General features: G+C 33.3%; 1 protein-coding gene across 5 annotated transcripts in view; it reads right to left on the bottom strand.

The window, feature by feature from the left end:
* The window catches only part of GAS2 (growth arrest specific 2), a 146,624-nt gene that overhangs the window by 37,302 nt on the left and 83,319 nt on the right, over positions 1-26,003 (bottom strand). For all 5 annotated transcript variants that reach the window (XM_074275674.1, XM_074275673.1, XM_074275675.1 and 2 more), the window contains exons 6-7: positions 22,881-23,025; positions 13,993-14,100 (exon numbers count right to left, since the gene is read on the bottom strand). In XM_074275674.1, the coding sequence (XP_074131775.1) occupies positions 13,993-14,100; positions 22,881-23,025 (253 nt within the window). The remainder of the gene's footprint in view (positions 1-13,992; positions 14,101-22,880; positions 23,026-26,003) is intronic.

Genomic DNA, 26,003 nt, shown 5'->3' with positions numbered 1-26,003 from the left:
GATTTTTTTTTACTATAAACTATGAATTCCTTTAAATTCTTTGAAAACCAGAAACAGCCCTGGTGCAAACTGAGGTAACAGACTTCTGTTAAATAAATAATACATTTGTCAAAGCTGAAGGAGGACAATAGCAACTCTGAAATCTGGAGTGTATAATAAGGTCTGCACTTATTCTCAACACAGTCATTTGATTTTTCAGTTCAAATATATCTCCACAGATTTAAATAATGTGGATTTCCAACAGTTGAAAGGGGATGATTTTTTTTCTGGATGTCTAGAAAGACTACTGAACAGATGGAAACTAATGACTTGACCTAGGATACAGTCACATCTCACAGTATGATGGAAAGGTATGGTGATTGTTGCTAGGGGTTTTAGAGGGAGAAAAGGATGATTGTAAAAATTAGATCGATGTGTGGCAAGTCACTGTCTTTCTTGTTAGTCTTAGTAGCCAACAGTGTCAAATACTCAACCATAAATGATGCTGAAGAAAGCATTCTTTTATTTTGATATATGTGTATTGCTTCTCTCACTCTTAACATAAAATCAAAGAAAACAGTTCCTTAACTTATGTCATCATACAGGAGAAGGGGATATCATACATCATCAAAGACCATCCCTCTCTCTTGACAGATAAACTGATGTCTAGAGAAGATGAACAGAAGGCAGGTCCTTCCTTGACTTCAAATACAATTTCTCCTCTACACTATATCACAACACAATTAGGCATGAAATATTGAGGTGAATTTCTTAAATTCTCTATCCCAGAGAAATATTTCAGATCATACCTCTCATTTTTAAAAGGACAACAAACTAGCTATCCATTTTTAAACATCTCTCATCAAAAATTAATTTATATTTTTCTAAGGCTGAATGGTTCTGATCTCTGGGAACAACCACCAGGAAAAAGACCACCTTATCACTTAGTTACATTCAAACATGTATCCTTATTTATTTTTCTAGCTCTAAGAAAAAGGTCTTGCTTAATAGAAGGAGAATTAATTGATATATGTAAAATTGTTTTGGAGACATCTGAAGATGTTTCTGCAATGCAAATTACATTGATGACTATTAATAAATTGGAAATCAAATCTGAAGGCACATGAGCCAAAGATTATAAAAGCTTAGAAGAGTTCTTAGCAGGGTTAGATAGATGACTAGTTCCATTCTCTCATTTTGCAAGTGAGGAAAATGAGACAATGAAAGTTTTAGTGGATCCCCCAACATCACACAACTAGTGAGTATCAGAGTCAAGACTCTATTTGTAAACACTGTTCTTACCACTACTATCTATCATTCATTTTGGGGCATAAACATCATGAGAGAATAATTTAAATTTTGAAATAGAAGCAAAGTTTTTGCCAGAATTTCCAAATGTCAGATCTTTGTCGTTCTGAAGAATGTTCAGATTTGTGGCATTTTCCAAGGAAGGAAGGGATGAAAAGTCTAAAAATATTTCAGCTATAATGATCAATGAATAAAGTTTCAGAGAATTGATCAAAATAAGTAGGATATTACTCCAAGTTCTGGTGGTACTTTATTAGTGAAGTGTTCCATTTCATAGGAAAAGATTTTAGATTTAGAGTCGAAAAAAGCCTAAGCACTGAAAGGGATCCCTTCCCTTTTACAGAGGAGGGGCCCACGGCCCAGGGATCTTCAATAATTCTGGTAACAATGATGATGATGACAATGATGATCATACTTATGATGATAGCAAGTGTTTCAATAGCACTTTAAGTCTTTACAAGCCATTCGTATTGATTTTCACAACACCCCTATGAGGTAGGTTCCAGGATTATTATCACCATTTTACAGATGAGGAAACTGAGGCTGAAATAGAATAGACTTCTTCAAGATCCCATACCTAGCAAGTACCTGAGGCAGGTTTGAACTCTAGTCTTCCTGGTTCCAAATTTGAGACTGTCCACTGTACCACCAAACAGTAGAGCCAGAAATCACCTCCTACATAGGATCAGAGGTCCAGAGATGATGGAATGAACCTTAGAAATCATCTAGTCTGACTGTTTCAGGAAAAGTAAATGACTTGCTCAAAATTATACAGGGAGAAGTGGAATAATTCACTGGCTCCAAATCCAGAATTTCTCTTCAGTGAATTTGAGAACTAGCAAAGTAGGACCTATTTCTGAAAGAACTACAGCTACTTCCCCACATTTTCATCTGAGGTCAGATTCCAATATATGTATTTTTTGAACAATGGCTTTTCCCCAACAGCCTCCACAATGTGAAAAAAAAATCATTTGTAAATTGATAGTCTATGCAGTGTCTCCATGAATCTATAATGTAATGCAAGGTATTAATCTTTTTGTTACTTGAATTATTATGTGATAGTCTATTCTTCATCTGTTGGAAGCCAGGAAAACTTGAACTGTGCTAATTTTTTTTTTTACTAACAGTAAATCAATAGGTGTCAAAGCAGTAGCCCTAAAAGTTATCTCATTCACTATCATTGGACCTGCCCACAGCATGTCCCAGAAGAAATTTTCAGGCAGAGTTGCTATAGCAACAGAATCTAGTCTCTTGCTAGGATGGATACTGTGAGTTCATTCTCCTGCCCTAGTGCAGTGCTGTAGAATTTTTATAGTTTACCAAAAAAAAAAAAAAAGACACAGAATTGGTAACCGCAGCCATGACCCTTTCATTGATCTGAGATGATTGAATTCAGAAGCGGTTCAAAGAAGGTGACTCGCACCACTCGGGATCCTTCCAGTTAGCTTCAGATTAAATTATTCTTTGTATTTTCTCTAAATTGCCTCTGTGATCGTATTTCTTAAACTAGAGCAAAATTCTCCATTTAAGCCTTTAAAAATGCAAATGGTTTTGAATCAAATCAGTCTGAAATCTAGCATGCTGTAACTAAAATATGACTATCTCCTAAGGAAAAGATATCTGATGTCACAAACCCACTTTTGTATAGAACCTAGGTTTTGGGTAGAAAGGATGAAGCCATGGCCTATTTTCTATACACCAGAGTTCTTTTATGATTTCTCTAAATCAACAGTCCGGACTTCTCTGGGCAAACAATGTTTGGTCTCCTTAATATTACTGAACTCGTTGTTGGTTATTCTATTGGGTGTATGTTGGATAAAATCATAAGACTGTAAATTTGAAACTATTATAATATTTTCCTTCCCTCCCATTCCATTATAGTTTTGCAGTCCTTAATATGACACTGAAGATAGTCAAATGAACAATTAATCACTTATTATGTCTCATAGTGAAAGATCTAATATATGACCACATAGTTAATACCATTTTATGGATGCCAAAAACAAACAAACAAACAAAACATATCACTCTAATCCTAAATATTTCCTTTAATGGCCTACTTCAAGTCCTAAGACTTCTGACTTCTGCTCAATGTACTGGATGAAAATATTGAAAATCTTTCTGAAGATGAAGTGCTACATTGAGAGGATGACATATAAATCCATCAGCAACCTTTGGACCCATGAACTCAATGAAGGAAACTAAGGGTATTCTTAGATTGCTTTAAGAGAAGCAAATGTGGATTTCGATTAATCCAGAACTGGATTTTAGAGTTAGTGTATTTGAATCGTACTATTTATCTGAACTTGACTTGGTTTCTTTATTTCTTTTGACCCCAGATTCTGAAAATAAGACATTTAGTCTATGTGGTTTGTAAGATTTCTTCCAGCTCTAAAGTCATGGTTCTGTGATCATAGACGTCTTTCCTTCCGAGATCAGATAGCTGATTTCTGTGGAAGCTAGGTGCATAAAGAAATGGCAAACTGGACCACATTTTAAGGAGGGAAAAGGAGAGGAAATTCCAGGGCTTTGGATACTACTGGAGACTGCAGCCAGAATTTAGCAACAAGGCATTGAGACCCTAAGTGGCCAACCTTCAAAAGGTGGTAGGGATTTTTTTTAAATGAGAGAAAAAAATGAATGATTTGAAAGACAACCTTCACCTCCTTAAACATTTTCCCTAGGGCCAGTCCTGAGCAGAGCTGATGAATTTCCAAGAAGGAAATGGAAAGTATTATGGTCCTATTTGTAACTAGGTCAGTTTCTCATTTTAAAGTAGAAGATGGGGGAAAAATGGCTTTGACCTTATATCTACCTCGAGGGGTTATAGACAAAGTAAAAACTGCTCCCATCCATCCCGAAGAGGCTGGCCCCAATAAACCTTTCTAAGCTTTCACAAAAAAATGAAGCTTAACAGAGACTTAAGAAAGAAGGAATTAGCTAAATAACCTAGTGTTTATCCCTCACCGAATTTGCATCTGTGTTTAGAAAAATTAGAAGGAAGCTCCCTACTAAACACATTCAATGATCCAAAAATGGTCTTGGTACCAGGAAGAATCAAAAACAATGAAAGGAATCTATATCCTAATGTTCTTAATAAGCATTGATACAAAAAAATTAAATAAAATAGTAGCCAAGGAGTGACAGCAGCATGTCATAAATATTAAATACTGTGACCAACTTGGATTTACATCAGGAATGCAGAATTGACTAAATATTTAAAACATTATAAAGTATATTAATAACAAGAACAACAAAAATCACATGATTGTATCAAGCAACACACCAAAAAAGTTTTTGATAAAATACAATACCCAATTATGTGTTAGGTAACTTTGATGGATAGAACCAGAGTTGTTACTAATGTAAATGCTATTGACCATCCAGATCAACGCAACAGGAAGAAAATTTGTCGTGATAAAGAAAGTGACTAAAAGCTTTTATAAAAAAAAATTGTAAATTTCTGATTCTAGTTATGCTTTAAGAAAAACAAGAAGAAATTTATGGCTCAGTCCTAGAACTAGAATTTCTCGGTCTAAATTAGGTAAACCCTTAGGCATAAATCAACATATGAATTTCATTAGTTTTATCTAAATACAAGGGTCACTCATAACCAACTGAAATCTTTCCCATTCTGAGACAAAACCCTATTAGAGAAAATGTGAAGTGACTTGTATTTTTGTAATTTTATCCTCACAATAAAAACCAATAAACAAAAAAAAGAATTCCCAAAGGAAGGCTCTAAGACATTCAAACTTAAGGACTTGGCTTTTATCAGTTAGAAAGGTAGAAAGAAAAAAAAAACAGAAAATGCAAAATTAGTTCCCAGTTGAACAAAGGTTTGATTATTTTATCTGCAGTTGGTATCAATCAACTCATTGTAATAAATTTTCTCTCTATTGGGGTCATGATATTTGGCTACATATATCTACACAAGTGGATATTTGTATCTGTTGATACAGCTTATCAACCTAGATGAGTTGAGATACGTGAGGTATATGTTGACTTTTTTTTGTAGGAAATAAAAAGGATCATACACAGATTGAAAGATGGAAAGTATTTTCAAGGCTTTCGAGTCAAACTTTCTTATTTTACAAAAATGGAAACGGAGATAAATTAACCTGTACAATATTACATAGGAAGTAGTACTATATAGCAGAAAAGAAATTTAAATCTATAAACTCTAGATGTCAAAACAAATAGGTTTTCCATTGTACCATGCTGCCTCCTACAGGCTCTTGTTTCTCTGTGATTTCTTCATCTTAAAGCCTCCTTGCTATTTTTTCTGACTGTATGTATGAAAGAACATGCATTTACATATACTTACATGTAGATGTATGGGTACTCTTGTCTATGTATAATGCTCCACATGCAGAAAGAATTTCATTTCAACATACTTAGAAAAAAGGGTTATAAGCAATATAAATGTCATAAACATTGACTAGAAATAAGGAGAATTAAACCAAACAATGCCCCTTAATGAGGGCTTTTCCGATAGCTGGTTTTGGTGAATTTTAATTTTGTCAGTTGCAACTGAACCAGTTTATACTCAGGTAGATCATCTAATAGTCCCTATATTAACTATCCTATATTATAAACTTCATAGTTAAGAATTTTATGATATTCGTTCTTTTTTTTTTTTTTGCTTCCATCAAATTTAATACTTCCTTACACCTAGAAAGCAGTCAAATAGTTATCAAATAACAATACCTGACTTGATATGGCACTTTGTTTTACAAAATACTTTTCATAAATTACATTATTTGATCCTCAAAACAACTTAAATGAATAAGCATTATTATTCTATTTTATAGAGGAGGATACCAAGGATTGGAGGGCTTAAGTAAATTGTTATAGTCGAAGAGTTACTATTTGAAATTAGAATCAAATCCATGCCTTTTTTACTTGAAGTGCAGAGACCTTCCTACTATACCACAATTGAAAGAATTAAAAGAAAAGGTGACTCTGAAATAATGCTCTGAAATAGACACTGAGTTATAGAGCTGCAGATAATTTTTGCACTTATGAATATTTACATATATACACATGTTCAGATAGACATAAATACATGTATATATTATACTCATGTGCTCAGCTTTCAAATATAATAGTGTATTAAATCTCACACTTGTAATGGACTAGTAATTTGCATTACCACAGTATTTTTTCTCTTTATGAAGAAATCCACTAAAAGGGGCTTTTAAAGGGAATTTCAGCACATGTGAATATTTATTTATAAAACAATATTGATTTAAATGAGTATGGGAGACCCAAAGAAGAAGGAAGAACCACTGCCTATTAAGTAGTAACCATAACTATTTCTCAAACATCTTCTGAAGTCGCACATAAAGCAATAAAAATCATTTAATATACTCATACTGGAAGAAGATGTCGACCATTTGGAATCCTTGCAGTAGTTTTATAAAGTGAGGTATATTTACTGAGTAGAGCTCATAGATTATAGATTTTGAGCTACAGGAATATTAGAATCTTTTAAGACTAACTTTTCATTTTATAGGTAATGGAAAAAAGACCCAGGGAAGTTTCATGGTTTTCCAAGACTACAAGGATAGTGAGAAGCAAAAGTAGGATTCAAATTCCAGTCTTTAATCCCTAAAAATAACAAAATAATAATCACAATAGTAAACAATAACAATAACAACAATGATAATAGCTAGCATTTATATATCACTTTAAAGTTTGCAAAGTATATTACCTATATTATCTCATTTGATCCTCACAACAACCCTGTGAGGTAGGTGCTATCATTGTCCCCATTTTACAGATGGAGAGAGTTAGACTGAGACATTTAAGTCTAGAATCCTATAGGTAATAAGTTTCAGAGACAGGATTCAACGTCCACTATGTCCAACATTCCAGCTATTATGATAACTAATAATTTCTCTACTGCTCCAATTGGGACAGTTATGAACAACACTGTAAATAGTTATCACTTATAACTATCTTATTTAAAATTATATTTAAATAAAATTATTTTAAAATATTAAAAAATAACCACTTTGATGTCCCAAATCCTTCTTCTTGTCTCCTAGCCAGTGATGTATCCCATGATAAAAACCCAGAGTGGTAGAGCTTATTCTAAAGGCAATACAATTTATTGATCAATGAAGTAACTACTTATTTTATGAAGAATTGTAGAAGGATGATGGGGAACAGATATTTATGTGCACACTTAAAATGAAATTTTAACCTGGAATTTCATAAGGGATCTGACACAATACACTTTGATAATTAATTTAATTGCATCACTAAGTATGATGAGAATAGCTTTAAAAGAAAATAGTAATGATTTGTCTCTTAAAAGAAATGAGTTTAATGACTTGTATTTACAATATTGTTGTGCATATTTAAATCTATAAATGAATCATACTAATTGATATTTTGCTTATGCATAATTTCATGATACAGAGAAACAGAGAGAGCTCCAGCTTGCCCAGATGAATAGAGAACTATCATCAGAGTCAGGAAAATCAGGTTCAAGTCTCACTTCTTATATGTATTACCGATGTGACCTTGGGCAAGTAATTTTAAATTTCACTGCCATCAGCACTTATCTAGGGCTACAAAGTATGTAAGTTAGCTACTTATACTTGCAGAAGGAATTTGCTAATCAGTAGTTCCCTACACCAGTGAAACAACAGCTATAACAACTTCCTTCTACCTCCCCCCAAAAGAAAGAATACATACATAAATATCTAACAAATAAACACTCTAACATAGAGATGGGAGATTGGCAAATTCAGTGATGGACAGTCTGTGTATATTATTTTATTAAATATAAAAGCAGGTAGGTGATGCAGTGAATAGAATGCCAGGCCTAGAGTCAAGAAGAGCTGAATTCAAATCCAGACTTTGACACTTACTAGCTGTGTGACACTGGAAAAGTCAATTAACTGTTTTTTGCCTCAGTTTCCTCATCTATAATATGAGCTGGAGAATAAAATTGCAAACACCTCCAGTATTTGTGCCAAGAAAACTCCAAATGGGCTCACAAAGTGTCTGACAAGACTAAAATGATGAACAATAAATACAATGTAGGATTTGATGATTTTAAAACTTAAATTGTGATAACTCACATTGTGATTGATAGTTGGCTTCTGTGAGAAGTCATTTGGGAGAAACTCAGAATTTGAGCTGAAGAAAAATGTAAATTTGGAAGGCTCTGGAATTGTGAAGAAGACTGAAATCTGAACATGGGAGATTTGAAATGTCAGAGAAAGGGAAGGCAGTTGGGGGGGAAAGCTCAGTGGGATGAGCATAACAAGAGATGAAGAAACGTTTAAGCTGAAGAAAGAGAAAGAAGATTTGTACTAAAAAAGGGCAGAAACTGAACTGAAGAGACAGAACTGAAAAAACAGAAAAGAAAATGAAGGTCCAAAACGGAATAGAAAGATTCCAACTGAAGGAAGAGAAGAGGAAGGGTTTAAAGAGTTGTAGGAGGAAAGAAAAGATGAGAGGCTAAAGAAATAAAAGAAAATAGTTGATGAGACAATTAAAGAAAGGCATAAAAAGGTACAAAAAATCTTTGTAAAAAAAGGGAAAGAGGATGGCCTTTCTCTAAGGTCCTAGAGAAGTGAGAAGGAAGATAACCTTTCTGGAGTGGAAGAAACCCATAAATGATTTGTCACAGTAGCTCTCTAGGGTACTGCAAGGTATGAGGGTCTCACTTTTCTCAAGGATGGAAAGAAGGAAGAACTTTATAATGAACTTTATAGATCCTGTGATATTTTCATCTCTGCCAAGGCTAAAGTGCTGCTATCTATGCTCAAAGAACAGGTTGATCTTCCTGGAAGAGACAGTAAATGAACTAGAGAGATAGATCTTCTTTTAAGAATATCAAGTGGTATCAAGTATCCATTCATAATGAAACAAAACAGTGAAAGAGGACTCCAGTGTAAAATAAAAGAAGAAAAGGGATAGGAAGAGGCAGAGGGGAAATCCTACTAGGATGAGAAGATTGGAAAATAGAAAAATATCACCCAGAAGAGATGGGGAAGAAAGCTAATTGAATGCTTGAAACCAGAAAACCAAAAAAAGTTTTTTTCCTGAATAGAAAAGAGCTGGATATTTAAAAAGAAGTATTTGTTTGATCTCCAAAGAATGATGACATAGACCCTTGGGTGCTTTGAGGTGCCAGATTATCCAGCATAATTTGGAAGGAAAAGAGATGAGTAGTGGTGGTAGGTGATCCCATGCTAAGAGATACTGAAGCAGTATTCTGTTGACCTAATAAAAACTGGAAGGTCTGAAAACTTCCTGGAGATTGCATCCAAGTCCTAATAAATTCATTCAATCAAATAATTATTATTCACTTGATATTTCAAATGGATACAAATAATATTTCCATTAGGAACCTTAAAAGCATCACTATTAAATCCTGGGCAAAAATCTGAAGATTGTAAGTATAATAACAGGGTTTTTAGCACTGTTCCTATTGAAGTCAATGAAGTTTTTAATTAGAAAGGAAGTGGGGTGATAGCAAGAAAACTGACTTTGTATATCTATCTATCTATCTATCTATCTAAAATAGAGAATAGTAAGAATAGAGGAAGAATAGCAAAAGCAAACAGATAAAAAACCAGATAAAAATTTAAAATCAAGTTTTATGAGTATATACTCAAAAGTTTATAGTAAACTATCATTATTATTGGGGCAGAGAAGCTGAAACACTGGAGCTAAAGTCAGGAAGGTCTGAGTCTAAACCTAGTATAACTTATTAGTAATGTGACAGAAATATAGAGACAGAGACAGACAGGCATTAAGAAACACACATACCCAGAGAGAGAGACAGAAACACAGAGGATGGAGAGAGAGACAGAAATATGGAGACACAGACAAGGAGAGCTACTTAGCAAGCTTCAGATGTCTATATCCAAATACACAAATTTAAGTACCAAGTAAGGTGAAATCCAGATTCTCATACAAGGGGGCAAAATTGACTTCACAAACTTTACTAAAATTTGGAGAGATGAGTCCTTTGCCTGGAACATAGGTCAGAGGCAAGGTAGGTATTATTCAAAAGAGAGTTTAAAGCAAAAGGAGAGAAAGTTCATAGTTTTACATATAAAGATGATACCGTTATATGAGAAAATGCAGGAACCAGAAAAAGGAAGCATAGTGAGGAGTGACTTCATAAAACTCAGTGAAGCATAGGAATGAGAGTAAAGAAGGATTATCATTATAGGATATTAGAAATCACTTAGAATTAAGAGATAAATGAGAAATTTGGGGAACAAATCAGAAGGTTGGCATGGAAACAATATTAATTGTTGACCAATTTTATGAATCTAGATAGATATGTAGATCAAAAGATACATAATGGATAGATACTATCAATAAATATAGATATACACGCCTATATATTGTTATCTATCTCTGTGTTTCTGTCTCTCTATCACTTTCTACATCTAAGTCTCTGATTATCTCTATTTCTATCAATTTTTATGTTGATATGCTTCCATCTCATTCTATTTCTGCTTCTGTATGGATCTTTTGCAACATCTCTGTTTTCTTGTCTTTGTTTCTATTAGTATTTGTTTCTCTCTTTGTCTCTGTGTCTCTATCTCTGTCTCTGTCTCTCTTTCTCCTGACAAAAACCAAAAATGTTAATATTTTACTGACAGTAATTAAACGAAGTAATTTCATCCTGAAAAATGTGAAGAAATTTAGAAGTAACTTTCCATTCTGAATATCATAAGAGATAAACGGTTTTTAAGAAGCAAATGATGGAAAATAGGTAGAAACAACCATTTCATCTTAAAGATTACTATGGAAAAGGAGAAAGAATCAAGCAAAGTTTATACATACCCAAGATTTTTGGGTTCAGAGAAAGTATAGGTAGGAAACTACATATTATTTTAGTAATAATACTAAATATACTACTAGGAGAAGTCTTTTGAGAAGAGATCCAAAGAAGAAATTATGATAACAACACAGAGGAAATAACTTGATAAAACAAGGAGGGTAAATTGTCTAAAGTGACCAATGTGTCTATATATAAAGGGAAATTGCCAACCAGCCTTAATTTTTAAAATATGTAAGGATAAAAGTAATGGTAGGTAATAGTAGATCAATATGAAATAATGGAATGGTCTATAAGAAAATATTAGAGTTGCTAAAATTGAAGGTAACTTGAGAGTCTGGTGAATAAAAGCTAAGCCTAAGGAAAAATGTAATTTTTAAAAGTCTTATTTTTTGAAAGAGGAAGCTCAAAGTAAGAATAGCATTCCTCAGAATGAATTCAACAATGACAAATGATGGCAAAAAGAGAAGATAAAACTAGTTATTTTGCTTCCTTGTCTCCTGCCAAAGATAATGACCAAGAATGAAAATAACTAATAGGAAGTTGATGGCCAAATTAAAAAAAAAATGAAAATAAGAGAATAGTTAGAAAGAGAGAAACTGCTTTTGATGGGCTCAAGTCACTTGGCCCAGATGAATGATATCCTGAGGTCCTAAAGAAACTGACATATTTGCACTCTGGGTCATTCAGTGATATTTAATAAATCATGGAAAACTGGAAAGATATCATAGGACTAGAGAAAGAAAAATGTGATTTTTTTTAAATGGAAGATAATAGAGTATTAAAAGTATAGTCTGGTGAGTCTTACTTTGATTCTTGGCAGAATTTATTAGAAAAGGAATGATTGGTAAACATCTAGAAAGGAAAGTGGGGATCACAAAATCCAGCACAATTTCATGAAGGATAGATTAAGGGATAGATTATGTGAAGATGATGTCAGGTCCCCTCTGCTGTCTTATTGGAACAGATTTATTAAACTAACGGTTTCTAAGATTCCTACAGATTAAAGTTTATCTAAGTTTTCACAAAGTACTTGACCAGGTTAATGATGTTATTCTTGTGAAAATGTTGAAAAGATACGGTCTAGATACCAAAATAATGGGGTGATCAAATGATCAGAATGAAGAAAATGATTCTCCACTTAGAAAAAGTCTCTAGTATATAACCCCAGGATTTGTTTTTCATGCTATGCTTTTTAAAAAAAAAATTTATTTGATTCCTTTACTAAAATTACAGATAGAATGTTTGCTACATTATTGTAAAATACAGAATTGAGGTAAATAACAGTAAATTCCAGAGTCAGGATTTAAAAAGATCTTTGTCTATATTACTGACCAAATTTAATAATATAGACTATAAAGAGTCTTGCTGAGGTTCAAAAGGACAACTTCACAAGTATAAGATGGGAAACATGCCTAGACAAACAGATTACTGAAAAAATAAAGTTTCAGAGACGTTGGAGTATGCTACAAGTCAACATGAGTCAAGAGTATGATAAGGTAGTCAAGAAAGAGAAGATCAGCTTAGATTGTTTTTAGGGAGGAAGAACATTTAGAATTAGGATACTCTCAGTTCACAGTTCCTAACACCACATTATAGGAAACCCACTGATAAATTAGACATTGTCCAGAAAATGGCAACCAGAAAGGTGAAAAGTCTTGAGTTCAAATCACAAGCAGATTAGTTGGAGAAATTAGGGATCTTTAATCTAGATAAAAGTTGAGGAGGTATGGTTAAATATTTGAAGGCTGTCATGAAAATAAAAAAGATTGTTCCGCTTGCCTGAAAGGGGAGAAGAAGTATATGGAAGTTTCAGAAAGCCAAATTGGCTTGATAAAAAAAAAATCAATCATACTGACCCCCAAATAAAATAGGAATATCATCACAAGAGGTAATTTTTTTTTAACACTGGAAGGCTCTGTGCAGACAGAGCATTTGACAGGTTTGCTGTAAAAGATACTCTTTCTCAGGTAAAAGGCTACTGAGGTCTCTTTACAACTCTGAAATATGTGATTCCATGATTCAATTAATAACAGGTTGAATATTTAAAATGACCAAATAAGTATGGGTGAAAAAATCCTGTGAACTCACTTTTTTGGCATTACCTGGAGTTTAAACAGCAACATAAAATATCCATTATATTAACTGCAGATGTTCTAGAAATAAAAGTGAAATATAATTTCCTTTCTTTAAAAAATGAATCCAGTCTTAGAAAAAGGTGAAAGACTATTTTAAGAAACCAAAGTCATGATTATCTGCAAAACCAATCATAGACGAAATGAAGAGGCGCTTTGGAAACCTGAATTTAATGAACCACTTCTTAAAATAGGAAACATATTCATTTAGAATAACTCCTGGAATGACTAGCCTCTTTTGCCAAGGCTTCTAGGCAAAATGTCAATTTCAGAAACGGGCTAAGATCACCAATTTATTTCAATGGCATTTCTAAAATATTAATTACACAGTCAATGCTGAAAGCTTCTGACCTAGGAATTAATCTAATAAATGAAATTTTCCTTTTATTTTATCACAATTTTCATTATATACTCCCCAAACTATTGCACATTTGTTCATATGATATAAAAATTTTAAACCAAAAATCAAAGTAGTTACCAAAACTCATTTGAGGTCTGAATCTGAAATGTATAAAAATAAGGAAGAAATCCATGATTGCTTTTTTAGAGTGATTTGATTTCATTTTATATTTCATTTAAAAACCATCAAAGAAGATCTCTTGGATTTAGTTTTCATTCATATGTAGATATAGATATACATTCATGCTAAAATTAGAAGAGTTGGTACTCTAACCCCTTCCTCCCTTCCCAAGTACTCAATCCCCATGTACAATGAACAACCGAGTGAAAATAAAAAACTTTTTTTACCCTAATGAAAAGGATCTTTTCTCCAACTCTGTATCTTCCTTGTGAGAGACGCTCCACACAGAACTTGTTTGGGCATTTGCAAGGGGGATCTTCTGAAATATGTTTCACCTGTAACATAAAAGCAGGCCATTATTTTCTTTCCTGAAGAACATCTGGGATTTAGATAATTCATTTTCTTACTAATAATAGCTAACACGTATATAGCGCTTTCAAGTTTACATGCAATCATCCACTTAACCAATAATAGTCACTCAGTACCAGGTTTTGTACAAACACAGAACAGATTTAGCTTAAAATATATAAATGTTAAAGTCTAGATATTTCCTGAAGGTATTTATTGGTACCTTTACAAAGGCATAGATACGCTTCAGAACTGCAACATTTGTACAATTTTGTCCAAGGGCATTTTTCCAGTATAATTTATTTTACATCCATCCTTCCTTTTCCACTACCTCTGCCAACATTATAATATCAGGCCCTTATCACATGATTTCTGAAATATTGCAATATAACCTTCACTGCCCCCCTTGATTCCAGTCTTTCCCATCCCAACTCCATATACTGATGCCAGATATATCTTATTAAAACATCACTTTCAGCATGCCATTCCTCCTGATCCAAAAACCACAATGGCTCCCCACTGACTACAGGAATACCATTCAAAGTCTCAGAATTCCAGGATCTCTGCCATTTTGTACCTCCCCACCTCTGCAGTTTGAAATCCTGCTTTTTCAATTGAACAAAAAATAGTCTTCCCCATATGAAAGGCAATAGCATCTATTAATTTTTCCCCAATATACCCACATTCCTTCTTTTGAGCCTTGGCTCACACCACTTCTCTATTCTAGAGATGTCTTTAATCTGCTTATCTTACCCTTCTGGTCCAGATCAAGTCTGATTGTTCCACTAAATCATTCTGAAAACACATCAGTGCTGTGATCATTCCTGTCCTCTGAACTCATATTCTTTTGTTACTTTTTATGCATCTAGAGTTGTCTTTTTCTATCCCGATGATAGTTTTACAATTATAGGACCATATTTATTTGTCTTTCCAATACCTGTATATAATATACACATAACTGAGATGTATTGAATTAAAATAATGCAAACATAAAAAGTATAATAATGATGATGATGATAATGCAGTAGTCTAAAAATTATAAGTTTCATTCACCCTTTCAGGTAAAGTTTTGGAGTTATTAACTCAAATGTGCTGAAAATGTTAATATGATTACATATCTATCTATCTATCTATCTATAATTTTTTCACCACTTTGCTTTCTATAATTCCTCAAAGATAAATTTAAGTGTTTTCAAAATAGGAGGTTAACTAATTGTTTTCAAATTAGAAAACATGAATATGTTACTTCAAACTTTAGAATTTCTTCCAGGGATCCTTTCCTGACATTGCTAGATACCAAGATAGCAAAGCTCCCCAAACTTGTTTCTGAATATATCACTTAGTATTTATATATTTTATGCAACTGAGGCATACATTCTATGCAATTTTATGTAACATATGTCCTCAACTATTACATCCTCAAACAAGATTTTAAGTTTAAGGTAAAGCCAATATCCATGTTAAATGATGTATATATAGGGTGTTAAAATAATAATGAGTACTAAGGAAAAATAGGATCTCATAAAACTTCACAAATAAAATTCAAAATAGGTTGGATTTGAAAGTATACCATGCTCTGTGTACCTTCTTCCCTGAACATTTTCTGAAGAGAAAGCACAAATCACAAGGGGAAAAGAGGCAGTTTGAACACAAGACACTTGCTGATCCAGTTGGGTTCTGAATCCTCACCAAAAATCTTGATCCATCTGGTTGACCAAGAATCTGAAATTCTACCATTAAATATTTATCCTTTTGAATGATTTGTTTTTCTTTTCATGTAGGTCTTTTCTAAGGCAAAACAGTTGATAGAAGAATAACACATGACATTCCTAAAGTGTAGTGTAAATTACTTAATTACAAACACTTCTACTCTCCCAAAGACCTCTGGCAATCACAGAACATTAGGGATCAAAAGAAGGAAGGAAATGGGTGCATAAATGAGAAGTTGTGGCAAAAGGAAAGAGCAGGAGAAGATTCATAATTTTCACAGATATGGGCTATAAAAGATCAGATAATTTTTGAAACAAGAAGGATAATAATGCAAACCTGATAACTTTGTTTGAGAATCCTCCAACACAGAGACTATATATGAACTCACAAAACTCTTGCATTGGTATTGAAATTAGTAAGAGCAGAACTTCATAAAGATCATGAACAAGAGGAAACTGTTCCATTAGGATGACTGAGATGGGAGCCATGACTTCTTTGCTTTACTTTTCATAAGCATAAGGAAAATGAGACTGTGTTAGTCATTGCCACAAAGGCAGTCTTCATGACAAGGAAGAGAAATCTAGTCTGATATTATCTTCAGAAGATGACTAGACATAACTAGGAAAGACAGAGTCAGAATTTGAGTTCTGGGATAAAAAGAGGCAGACTGCTTCATTGTCAGTGGAGTTAAACCATTTATAAATTAGCATTCTGACAGTAATCTGACAGGAAATAAGAGAACATGAAGAATGTGGACAGGAAAAAAAGAATTTTCGTTCAGAACAGTGCTCCCATTATAACACTGCAGGTTATTTGATCCAGCAATCCCTCTGCTGAGCCATATCCAAAAAGATTTTTTTAAAAAAGGGAAAAGGACCTCTTATGCAAAAATATTTATCACAGTTCTTTTTGTTGTGCTTTAGAATCAGAAATCAAGGGGATATCTATCAATTGGGGAATGAGTGAGCAAGTTGTGGTATATGATTGTGATAGAATATTATTGTGCTATAAGAAATGACAAGGAGGATGACTTCAGGGAAAAAATGGAAAAATAGAGTTGAATTGATGCAAAGTGAAGTGAGCAGAAATAGAAACATGTGCACAATAACAGCAATATTTTATGATGAAGAATTGTGAAGAAGCCCTAATTATTAGTACTACAATGATCTAAGACAATCTCAAAGGAGTCATCTGCCTCTAAACAGTGTAGGGCTCCTAGAGAATACACAGAAATCTCCACAATTCAATATCACCAAAGACAGAAAGCATGTCTTTAAGGGACCCATCTTTGGGAAGTAATATTGCACAAGCTTTCAGATAGTTTCTCAATACTATCATAAGAAGGAGAGATGATTTCATGGATGAAAAATCAGATCAAGAGTTCACTATCACATTATGTGAAAGAATTAGGATCCCCCAAACTTTGACAGATAATTTATATCAAAGCCAAATTAGAAGAAAGGAGATAAAGTTAAGTGAAGTCCTATAGAACACAAGTAAAGGATGGCAGGGCCTGGGAGGCTGTGAGAGGAATAACAGAATCACTATTTATTCAGGAAAAAAGCCTTTGGGATTGTAATAATCAGTAAGCTCATCAGTGTAAGAGTCAACAGTGTAACATGTGATTCAAAAACTGGATTTGAATCTTGGCTCCACTACTTAATGACCTATAGTAACTTGGGAAAATTACTTTGATCTTTTGGACCTCAGTTTTTTCATAAGTAAAATCAAAATATAGGAGGTAGATTACTAGAAGATAACTACAAATTTCTTCCAGCAGAGTTCTTCTATTTTGCTGTGATTGGTCCATATCTAAAATTCTATGTTAAGTTTTGGGCACATTTTTGGAAGGGCATTGATAAGTTATTGTATATCTAGAGAATGGCAACCAGGAGAGTGAAGAGGCTAAAAACTATAAAATATAATTAACAGCAGAAAGAACGCTTGGGATAGTTATCCTGGAGAAGAGAAGACTGGGGAGAAGGGTGTGATGATGGAAAACATAATAGCGGTCTTCAAAATATGTGAAGGATTGGTGCATGGAAGAATGATTAGATGGAGTCTGCTTGATCCCACAATAGGGCCCTAAGAGTAAGGAGAGGAAGGTGTGGAAATATTTCAGCTTCACATAAGGAAATACTCAGAGTTGTCCAAAAAGTGGAAAGAGCTGCCCCAGGAGGTAATAAGTTGCCCATCATGAGTTCTTCAAGTGGAGGCTGGAGACCACTTGTCAGGAATGTTGTAGAAAGGATTCCTGTTCAGGTACCGGTTGGACTGGATGACCTTTGAGGTCCCTTCCAACTTTGATATCCTGTGAGTCTATGAACAAGAGTATTCTGTGGGCAGAGGAAATATGCTGTTAGGAAGGAAATACCTGATAAATGAAATTTATGCTTCTTATATTACCTTGAGATGAGCTAGGTTGCTATCATAGACTCTGACAGGTATCCTCCTGGCTTCTGGCCAAACATCTAGGCCAGGTTTCTGATGAAATGGGATGTCTAGAGTTGCCAAATTACCCTGAATTCTACCATCTATTGTTATCGCAAACAGAGGACGTTGCTGAGGTAGAAGAAGAATACTAATCTTTTCTTAGAACTTTATTCATCACATTCACTGGCTCTCCAGAGAAGGTAAAGGTTTGAATTTAGCTTGTCTCTCTATTCTAGCAAGACTGAATAATGATTTTCAGACTCAATGAATAAATTCACCTAAATAGATGCTTGTTTCCTTTCCTACCGATATCCAGACTAAAGAAGGTGTATTGAGCTGGCCACCTAAAAGAGCCATCTATTTCTTTTATCTCTTTATTCTTTTACTGAGCCCAAGGAGGAAATGTGAGAAGACACTGGCTGTTTTAATACTGGCAGGATGCTATTTATTAAAAACAAAAAACCCACTTCCTTGTGCATGATATCTCAACACAAAGCTCGTGCTTTTTGCAAATAACACAGCTCATTTTACCAAAGTCAAAAGACCAAATAAATCTCATTCAGCAAACATAGGGATTTGCAGAAAATCTATGGCCATTTTGCATTCTAATTTTAATAAAAATGGCACATGAATTTTCATTCCCAATTGTATTTAACCATCACAAAAGGAATGGTTTCTCTCACTGAATCTCTCACTGAAAGTAGGAGTCACTTTTATGTGACTTATTTTTTTAATCTGTCACTGCTACTTCTGAAATAAACATTTTATTCATGAAATACTTTAATTCAGTAGCTTAAAAGAAACATGAAAAGCCCAAATTTAGATACATCTCCACTCCAAAGATTCATATGGAATATTTGTGTCTGATCTGTGGTAGAACCTTTGGAGCTCATTTTAATTAGTCACAGTCAGAAATGCTGCACATTACAAATAGTCTATATGAACCTTTGGAATGGAGAAGTCTCCAAATTTTCACATCTCGTGTGTCTTTTGGGCTACCAGAAGCCCTCCATAATGATGTCATTTTAGTTCTCTTCAATTATGAAGAACAATAACTAACCAATCAGAATGCCATCATTTTAGCTGAGTTTTAGAACATGGCAGTATACAGTTTTCTCATTGGTGATGAACAATATAATAGTATCTACAGGTATATTTGGATTCAAATGATTCATACTTTGGCTTATTGATATTAGAGATTCATCTTTTAAAAAATACAAGAATCTGTAACATTATACAGGGTTGGGTCGACTATGTGGCTTTTTACAGTCCTTTTTAGATAACTTTAGTTTCATTCCACTTCTCTTGAATGGAGTCAGTGGTGTGATATGGCAGCCAAGAAAACTAATGTGACCTTAGACTACAAGAAGAGGGACATAACATCCAAGAATCTGAAGCCAAACATGCTGCCGTACTCTGCCCTGGTCAGGTCCCATCTGGAGTATTGAGTTTGGTTCTCGGTGCCACATTTTAGGAAGAACACTGATAAGCTGAAAGGTGAACAGAGTGAAATGCCTTGAGTAACTGCCACTGAAGGAACTGTTAAAGAAGTGATATGTTTCTTCTGGAAAAAAGGCTTGCAAACAGTGGTGATAGTGGTGATATGATATGAGATGATATAATTCTTTTTAACAAGGATTGACCCAGAGATCAGAAGTAGGACCAGAGAGTAAAAGTTTCAAAGAAACAAATTTAAATTTGATGTCAAAAAATTTTCTTACCAATTTGAGTTACCACAAAGTATAATGGATCACTCTAGGAGGGGATGGATTCCACTTTTTTGCTAATCTTAAAGCAAGGCTGAGTGACCATTTCTGGCTATGTTTAATGTTTTATTTTTCGTTACAAGGTCGTCTATGAAGCCTCTGAAGTCTCTCTAACTCTATTTTTAGTGATAAAACTCTTTTCCAAGATGCTTCCCTTCCTTAGCTCTCTCTATCTTTACCTTCAAATACACATCCTTCTTCAGAGTTGTTTCCAAGGATAGGAGAGAGTGAAAGAAAGAACAGAATACATTCCAGTCCCTTCTTAAATACTGGAATACGATCAAAATTCATCCAAACCTTTGATGGATGGGCTCTGTGGAATTCCTGTCCATGTCTTTCCATAGATATTTAAATTAAATTCCTCCTTACAACTACATTGTGGTAGGAGGTGACTGGATAAGCCAAACAGGCTTTGGCTTATCCTCTCAAGATATCAAGGATTCTCAAATATGTCTTTTAAGCATCTACGTGGTGTAGCGGATCGATTGTTAGATTTAGAGCCAGGAAGATGAATTAAAATCCTACCTCAGTGACTAGTTCTAGGGCCTTAAGTAAATCAGTTAATCTTTTTCAGTCTCAGTCACAGTATATAGATAGATAGATATAGATAGATAGATAGATAGATAGATAGATAGATAGATAGATAGATGATAAATAGATAGATAGATAGAGATAGAGATATTTAGAGAGAGAGAAAAAGAAAGAAAGGAGGAAAAGAGGGAGGAATGGAGGGAAGGAGGGAAGAAGGATGGAAGAAAGGAAGGGAAAGGAAAGAAAGAAAAAGGAGAAAAAGAAAGACAGAAAGAAAAAGAGACAGGAGACAGATAGATAGATAGATGTATATAGGTATATGTATGTATGTGTCAAATGTATATTTGCCGAAAAGAATATTTTATTAAGAACTCCAACAAGGCAACACATTCATGGTAATTAGAAAAAGTGATATAAGGACAATCACAAGATTTCTCTTAAGAACTTTAGAATTGATTATATAACATGGGAGACACTGGCATTGCCTCAGCCAGCATAGCATAGCCTCACCAAAGAAAGTGCTGCGTAAAGCAGAATTGAAGTAGCTCATAGGAAACATGGGATGCACAAATCTATCCGCTACACCACGTAGGTGCTTAAAAGACATATTTGAGAATCCTTGATAAAATGGAGATGGTAATAATAGTTCCAACTTTTGGAGTTGTTGTAAGGATCAAATATGAAGTACTTTGTGAGATTGAAAATATTATATAAATGTTATATGTGATTATTATTATTATTATTATTATTATTATTATTATTATTATTATTATTATTATTATAAATTCAATCAGCATTTATGAAGTACTTAACAAATGCCAAACATTAGACACACAAAGTGTGGAACCTTTGCAAATCCGGCTGGGCTAGCCTAAGGATGACAAAAACAGGATCCATCTCTTTACATATACTTTTCAATCTGGAAGAGTCTGTGTACTTTTAGTACAACCTTTAAGAACCCACGGTCGTATTTATGGTCGTATGTGATAGTAGAATAAAACTTAATGGAGGAGGTGTCCAAAATAAATTTGGCAAAGAACAATACAGAATATAAAGTTTAAACAGGAACAAAAGGTATATATACTTCAAAATACTCTTAAATCTTCAGTTTTCACCTAGATAAATTGTAAAGATTCTCTGTGTGTAATAGAAATTAAGACTTTGTGAGGGGCAGCTAGGTGGCGCAGTGGATAGAGCACCAGCCTTGAATTCAGGAGGACCTGAGTTCAAATCTAGTCTCAGACACTTTAACACTTCCTAGCTGTGTGACCCTGGACAAGTCACTTAACCCCAGCCTCAGGGAAAAAAAAACAAACAAACAAATCAACAAAAAAAAAAAAAAAAAAAAAAAAACAAAACTGTGTAATTCAAGGATAACACTGCATTTTTACTTTCTCTCTATTCTTTACTATCTTTTACTTTTACTATACTTTACTATCTTTACTATCAGTTTTCTTTGTCTATGAAAGAACTATGATTGCCTCAGAGAGTTACTACCAGAAAAAAAAAAAAACTAATATAGACATGATCTAAAAGCTTACAAGGAACTAGGCATATAAAGGTGAATGTATTTCAGGGTGTACCCATATATTCAAATAGACAAATACATTCTTTTTTAAATGCTATTGAAGGATGTTCAGTTGGTAGTCTCATTGAAATTTACAGTCCAATCTACAATTGTCAAACAAAACAGGAATCCACAGAGGTGACTACAAAGGAACTTTTAAATTTGTTTCCCAGATTCCAACGAAATTTGGATCATAGGTAGAAGCATTAGGTATATTCAATTATATGACATACATCTTGATCTATATAAATAAAATAATAAGGATGTATGCATACACACATATGTATGCATACAATATATATGCATATTTAATTGAAATTAACCTGGCATAGTCAAAGAAATGTTGGGCTTGGAGTCAGGAAAGAAATTCATTCCAACTCCACTTCTAATCTTTTATTAACTATGAGACTTATGCAGAAAGTCACTTAACATTTCTGGACCTGAGTGTCCTTATCTATAAAATGGGAGGTATAATTCTCATATGTAGCTCATGGGATTGTCATAACAGTCAAGTAATATCATGTATTTAAAGTGTTCTGCAAAAATATAATTGTAGATATTAGAATCATCAGGTTTAGATCCATGAGGGATCTTAGAGATCATTGAGGTTCACTCTCATATTTTGTTGACAAGGAAATTAAGGCACAAAAAGGCTAGATGACTAACTCATGATCTCACAATTTCAAATATCAGCTATGACTAACTCTATAGTTACAAGATTACTAGACACTTGGTCAGAAGTTTGACTGGCTTTACTTACAGCATCATCCAATAAGTTTCCTGTGCTCTTTTTTCCAGAAGATTTTGTTGAGGAGGGAGAAGGGGAAGGAGAAGGGGCTGAAAGTGTTTCTTCCTGTTCAATCTCTTTTTCCAGCTTTATTAAACCTGGAGGCTCCACACCATACCTTTGTTTAAAAAAAAAAAAGGAAGAATCATCAAAACATCAATCTTAATAAACAATATGCATAATATATAGGAACAATATTCAACATTTTAAAAATGTAAATAAAATCTGTGATTTCATGAGTTTGAGAAATCCTAGGGTGAAAACTCTCAACTCATACAACCTGGAGAGGTACCTCAGTCACTGAGAGGTTTAGTGAATCAATCAAGGTCTCTAGACCATACGATGTACATCCTTATGGAAAAAAGGATAAATGATTCTCTTCATTCTTAATTTAATGCAGAAATAATGACTTTGAGAACTCCAATGTCTCCCTCTTCCAAACCATCCCAAGAGTCTATTTATACACCTTCATACTACTTCTCCCTTCTCTGGAATGTGTATTGGTTCTCTATTTAATTCAACTCAGTGAACATCTATTCATCATTTACTCTATACTAAAGGGTTGGGAATAGGAAGATAAAAATGAAAGGCAAAGATTTTGAAAGAAAATCAAGAGAATTTTGGGACTGATCAAACACAATGATTCCAAGAGGTTGAGTCTAGGATACTGTATGAAGAGTGATGTCATTGACAGAAAAAGGTCAGAGAAGAGTAAAGTATTTATGGGAGGAATATAATGAGTTCTGTGCAAGCTGAGTTTAGGGCATGCTGAGTCAAGTTAGAACCGGGGTATTCAAATGGAAATATCCATTAGATAGTGGTAGATATAAGACTATAGCTTTAGATGACAGATCAGTCAGTATACTTCACACATACACACATACATATTGTGTATGCATATATATGTGCACATATATTTCACATATGCCCATGAGCACATACACACACACACACACACACACACACACACACACACACACATATATATATATATATGCTTAAGTGAAGATATATGTACCTCTATAGATACCTATGCATTTTGTTTTTACATGCAGATATTTTATTATTTTCTGTAATCAAATACAACCTAATAAAATAATTTCTCAAGTTATATTAGAAATATTTTTAATAAAACTCAGTCATCACTTCTATAATTGTGGATACTTTGGTTAAATAAAATACAAAAAAGAATTATATAAAATGTTACATATATCAAACATATACCCATATAAGTTATATATGTGAATATAAGATTTATATATTTAAATTTATATGCTAGAACACAGTAACTGTAACTAAGAGAAATAATTAGCAAATGCATGAATTGGATAATATTTATTATATGGGATCATGATTAACTTTAATAAGAGTTTATATCTTGGTATTAAGTATAGGAAAGCATTAACTGAGATTAGCAGTTTATGAGATACAAGATAGGTGAAATTCAAACATTTTCTTCAGCTCACAATAAAAGTTCTGGCTGTGATGATCTCTCAGTCTTAAACTTTGAGAAACAATAAGTACAATTGAATTCTAGTTCATGAGTTTGCTAGTTTTTTTTTACTTGAAAATCTTCAAAATTATTAAGTATATATTTATATAACATAATACATATATTCAAATTTGTCACCATTATCTTTCTTTTCTATTTGAACATTTATGTAACTACGGCAAAAAAATCACTCCTACAATGAAAAATAAAATAATACAAATATTTTCTTCTCAGATAATTTTAATCATTAATATAGGAATTCTGAATGTTTTTCTGTCATAGACCCTATTGCCATCATGGTGAAGTCTATAAACCTTTTTTCAGAATAATGTTTTTAAATGCTTAAAATAAAATGCATATAATTTCAAAGGAAGCCAATTATAATACAGATATAATTTTTACTACATAAATTAATGGACCCCCTGGAATCTAATTATGAATTCTGTGAACCCCAGGTTAAGAATATCTGCATCCATGTTCATGCTGGTATGTTCAATATTTTTTCTATATTAAATCCTTTTTCACAAAACTCCCAAATTTCAAAACTACAAGCTGATTATTCATATTATAAGGCAATTCCTCCTTTATACTAAGATCTACTTCATTTTCTTTTTTAAAAAAATTACTTTACAGCCATTAACTTTTTATCTTTTAATCCTCGTGATTTAATTTTAAAAAAACAACACTTAAACAAAGTTAATTCATGGTGGTAACTGATTTTCTGCCTCTTTATTTCTATTACTTTCCATGGTCTAGACCAATTCTGAATTCTACTTTTCCCAAATATTTTTCAACTGATTTTTATAACATTTTTCCCATTATGAGCTATTAAATATCCCATTGGATGTACCTGTCTTTCTTAAATAGATTTGAGATCAAAAAGAAAATATCCAGAAGATTGAATCCACAATTTAAATTGAACTCCTCAGAAGAATAACATTATGAGAAACATGCTGAACTGAGAGTACAGAAAATCTGGGTTCTAGTCTTGCTTCTCACACAAGTCACTTGCATCTTGGGTAAGTGTTTTAATCTCTTGGAATACCTGGAGTTGTGTGTAGGGAATAAGCAAGGAAGGGGGAGATTTCAGGCTAGGCCCTCAGCTAGTATAGACTCATAGACTCCCACCAAATTTTACTTCATTTAAATATTTCTTTCTTGATCATTAAACACTTTGATTGGGAGACAATCGTAATGTAAAGTGATAGAATTCATTGATAATTGACAATCATCAAAAATAGAAACATCTGAAAATATAAATTAAGTTAAAGGAAAACTATGATTCAATTTTAAAAATGTGATTAAAAGCAATATATTTCTCACCAAAAATAAATCAAATAATCTTTTATTAAAATTTGAGAAAATAACTGAATCAGAATCTTATTGTTTTCAACAAACTGCAGATGCATTTTCCATAACAGGATAAATAACTCAAAGTCTAAGCATGATGACCTGGAATCAAAAGTAGTTCATAGAAAATCCTAATACTTGAACTTTATAACACATAACATGATAATTTTAGAATTTTAAAATTATCGAAGCTCATGCATATAGTAAGAATAGAATAAAGAGAAAGAAATTTAAGACCTAAAATACAAGCTTTG

Source organism: Sminthopsis crassicaudata, chromosome 6, assembly GCF_048593235.1.
Source record: "Sminthopsis crassicaudata isolate SCR6 chromosome 6, ASM4859323v1, whole genome shotgun sequence".
Lineage (NCBI taxonomy): Eukaryota > Metazoa > Chordata > Mammalia > Dasyuromorphia > Dasyuridae > Sminthopsis > Sminthopsis crassicaudata.
The sequence above is the reverse complement of the archived record's forward strand: the minus strand, read 5'-3'. Positions and strand labels throughout refer to the sequence as shown.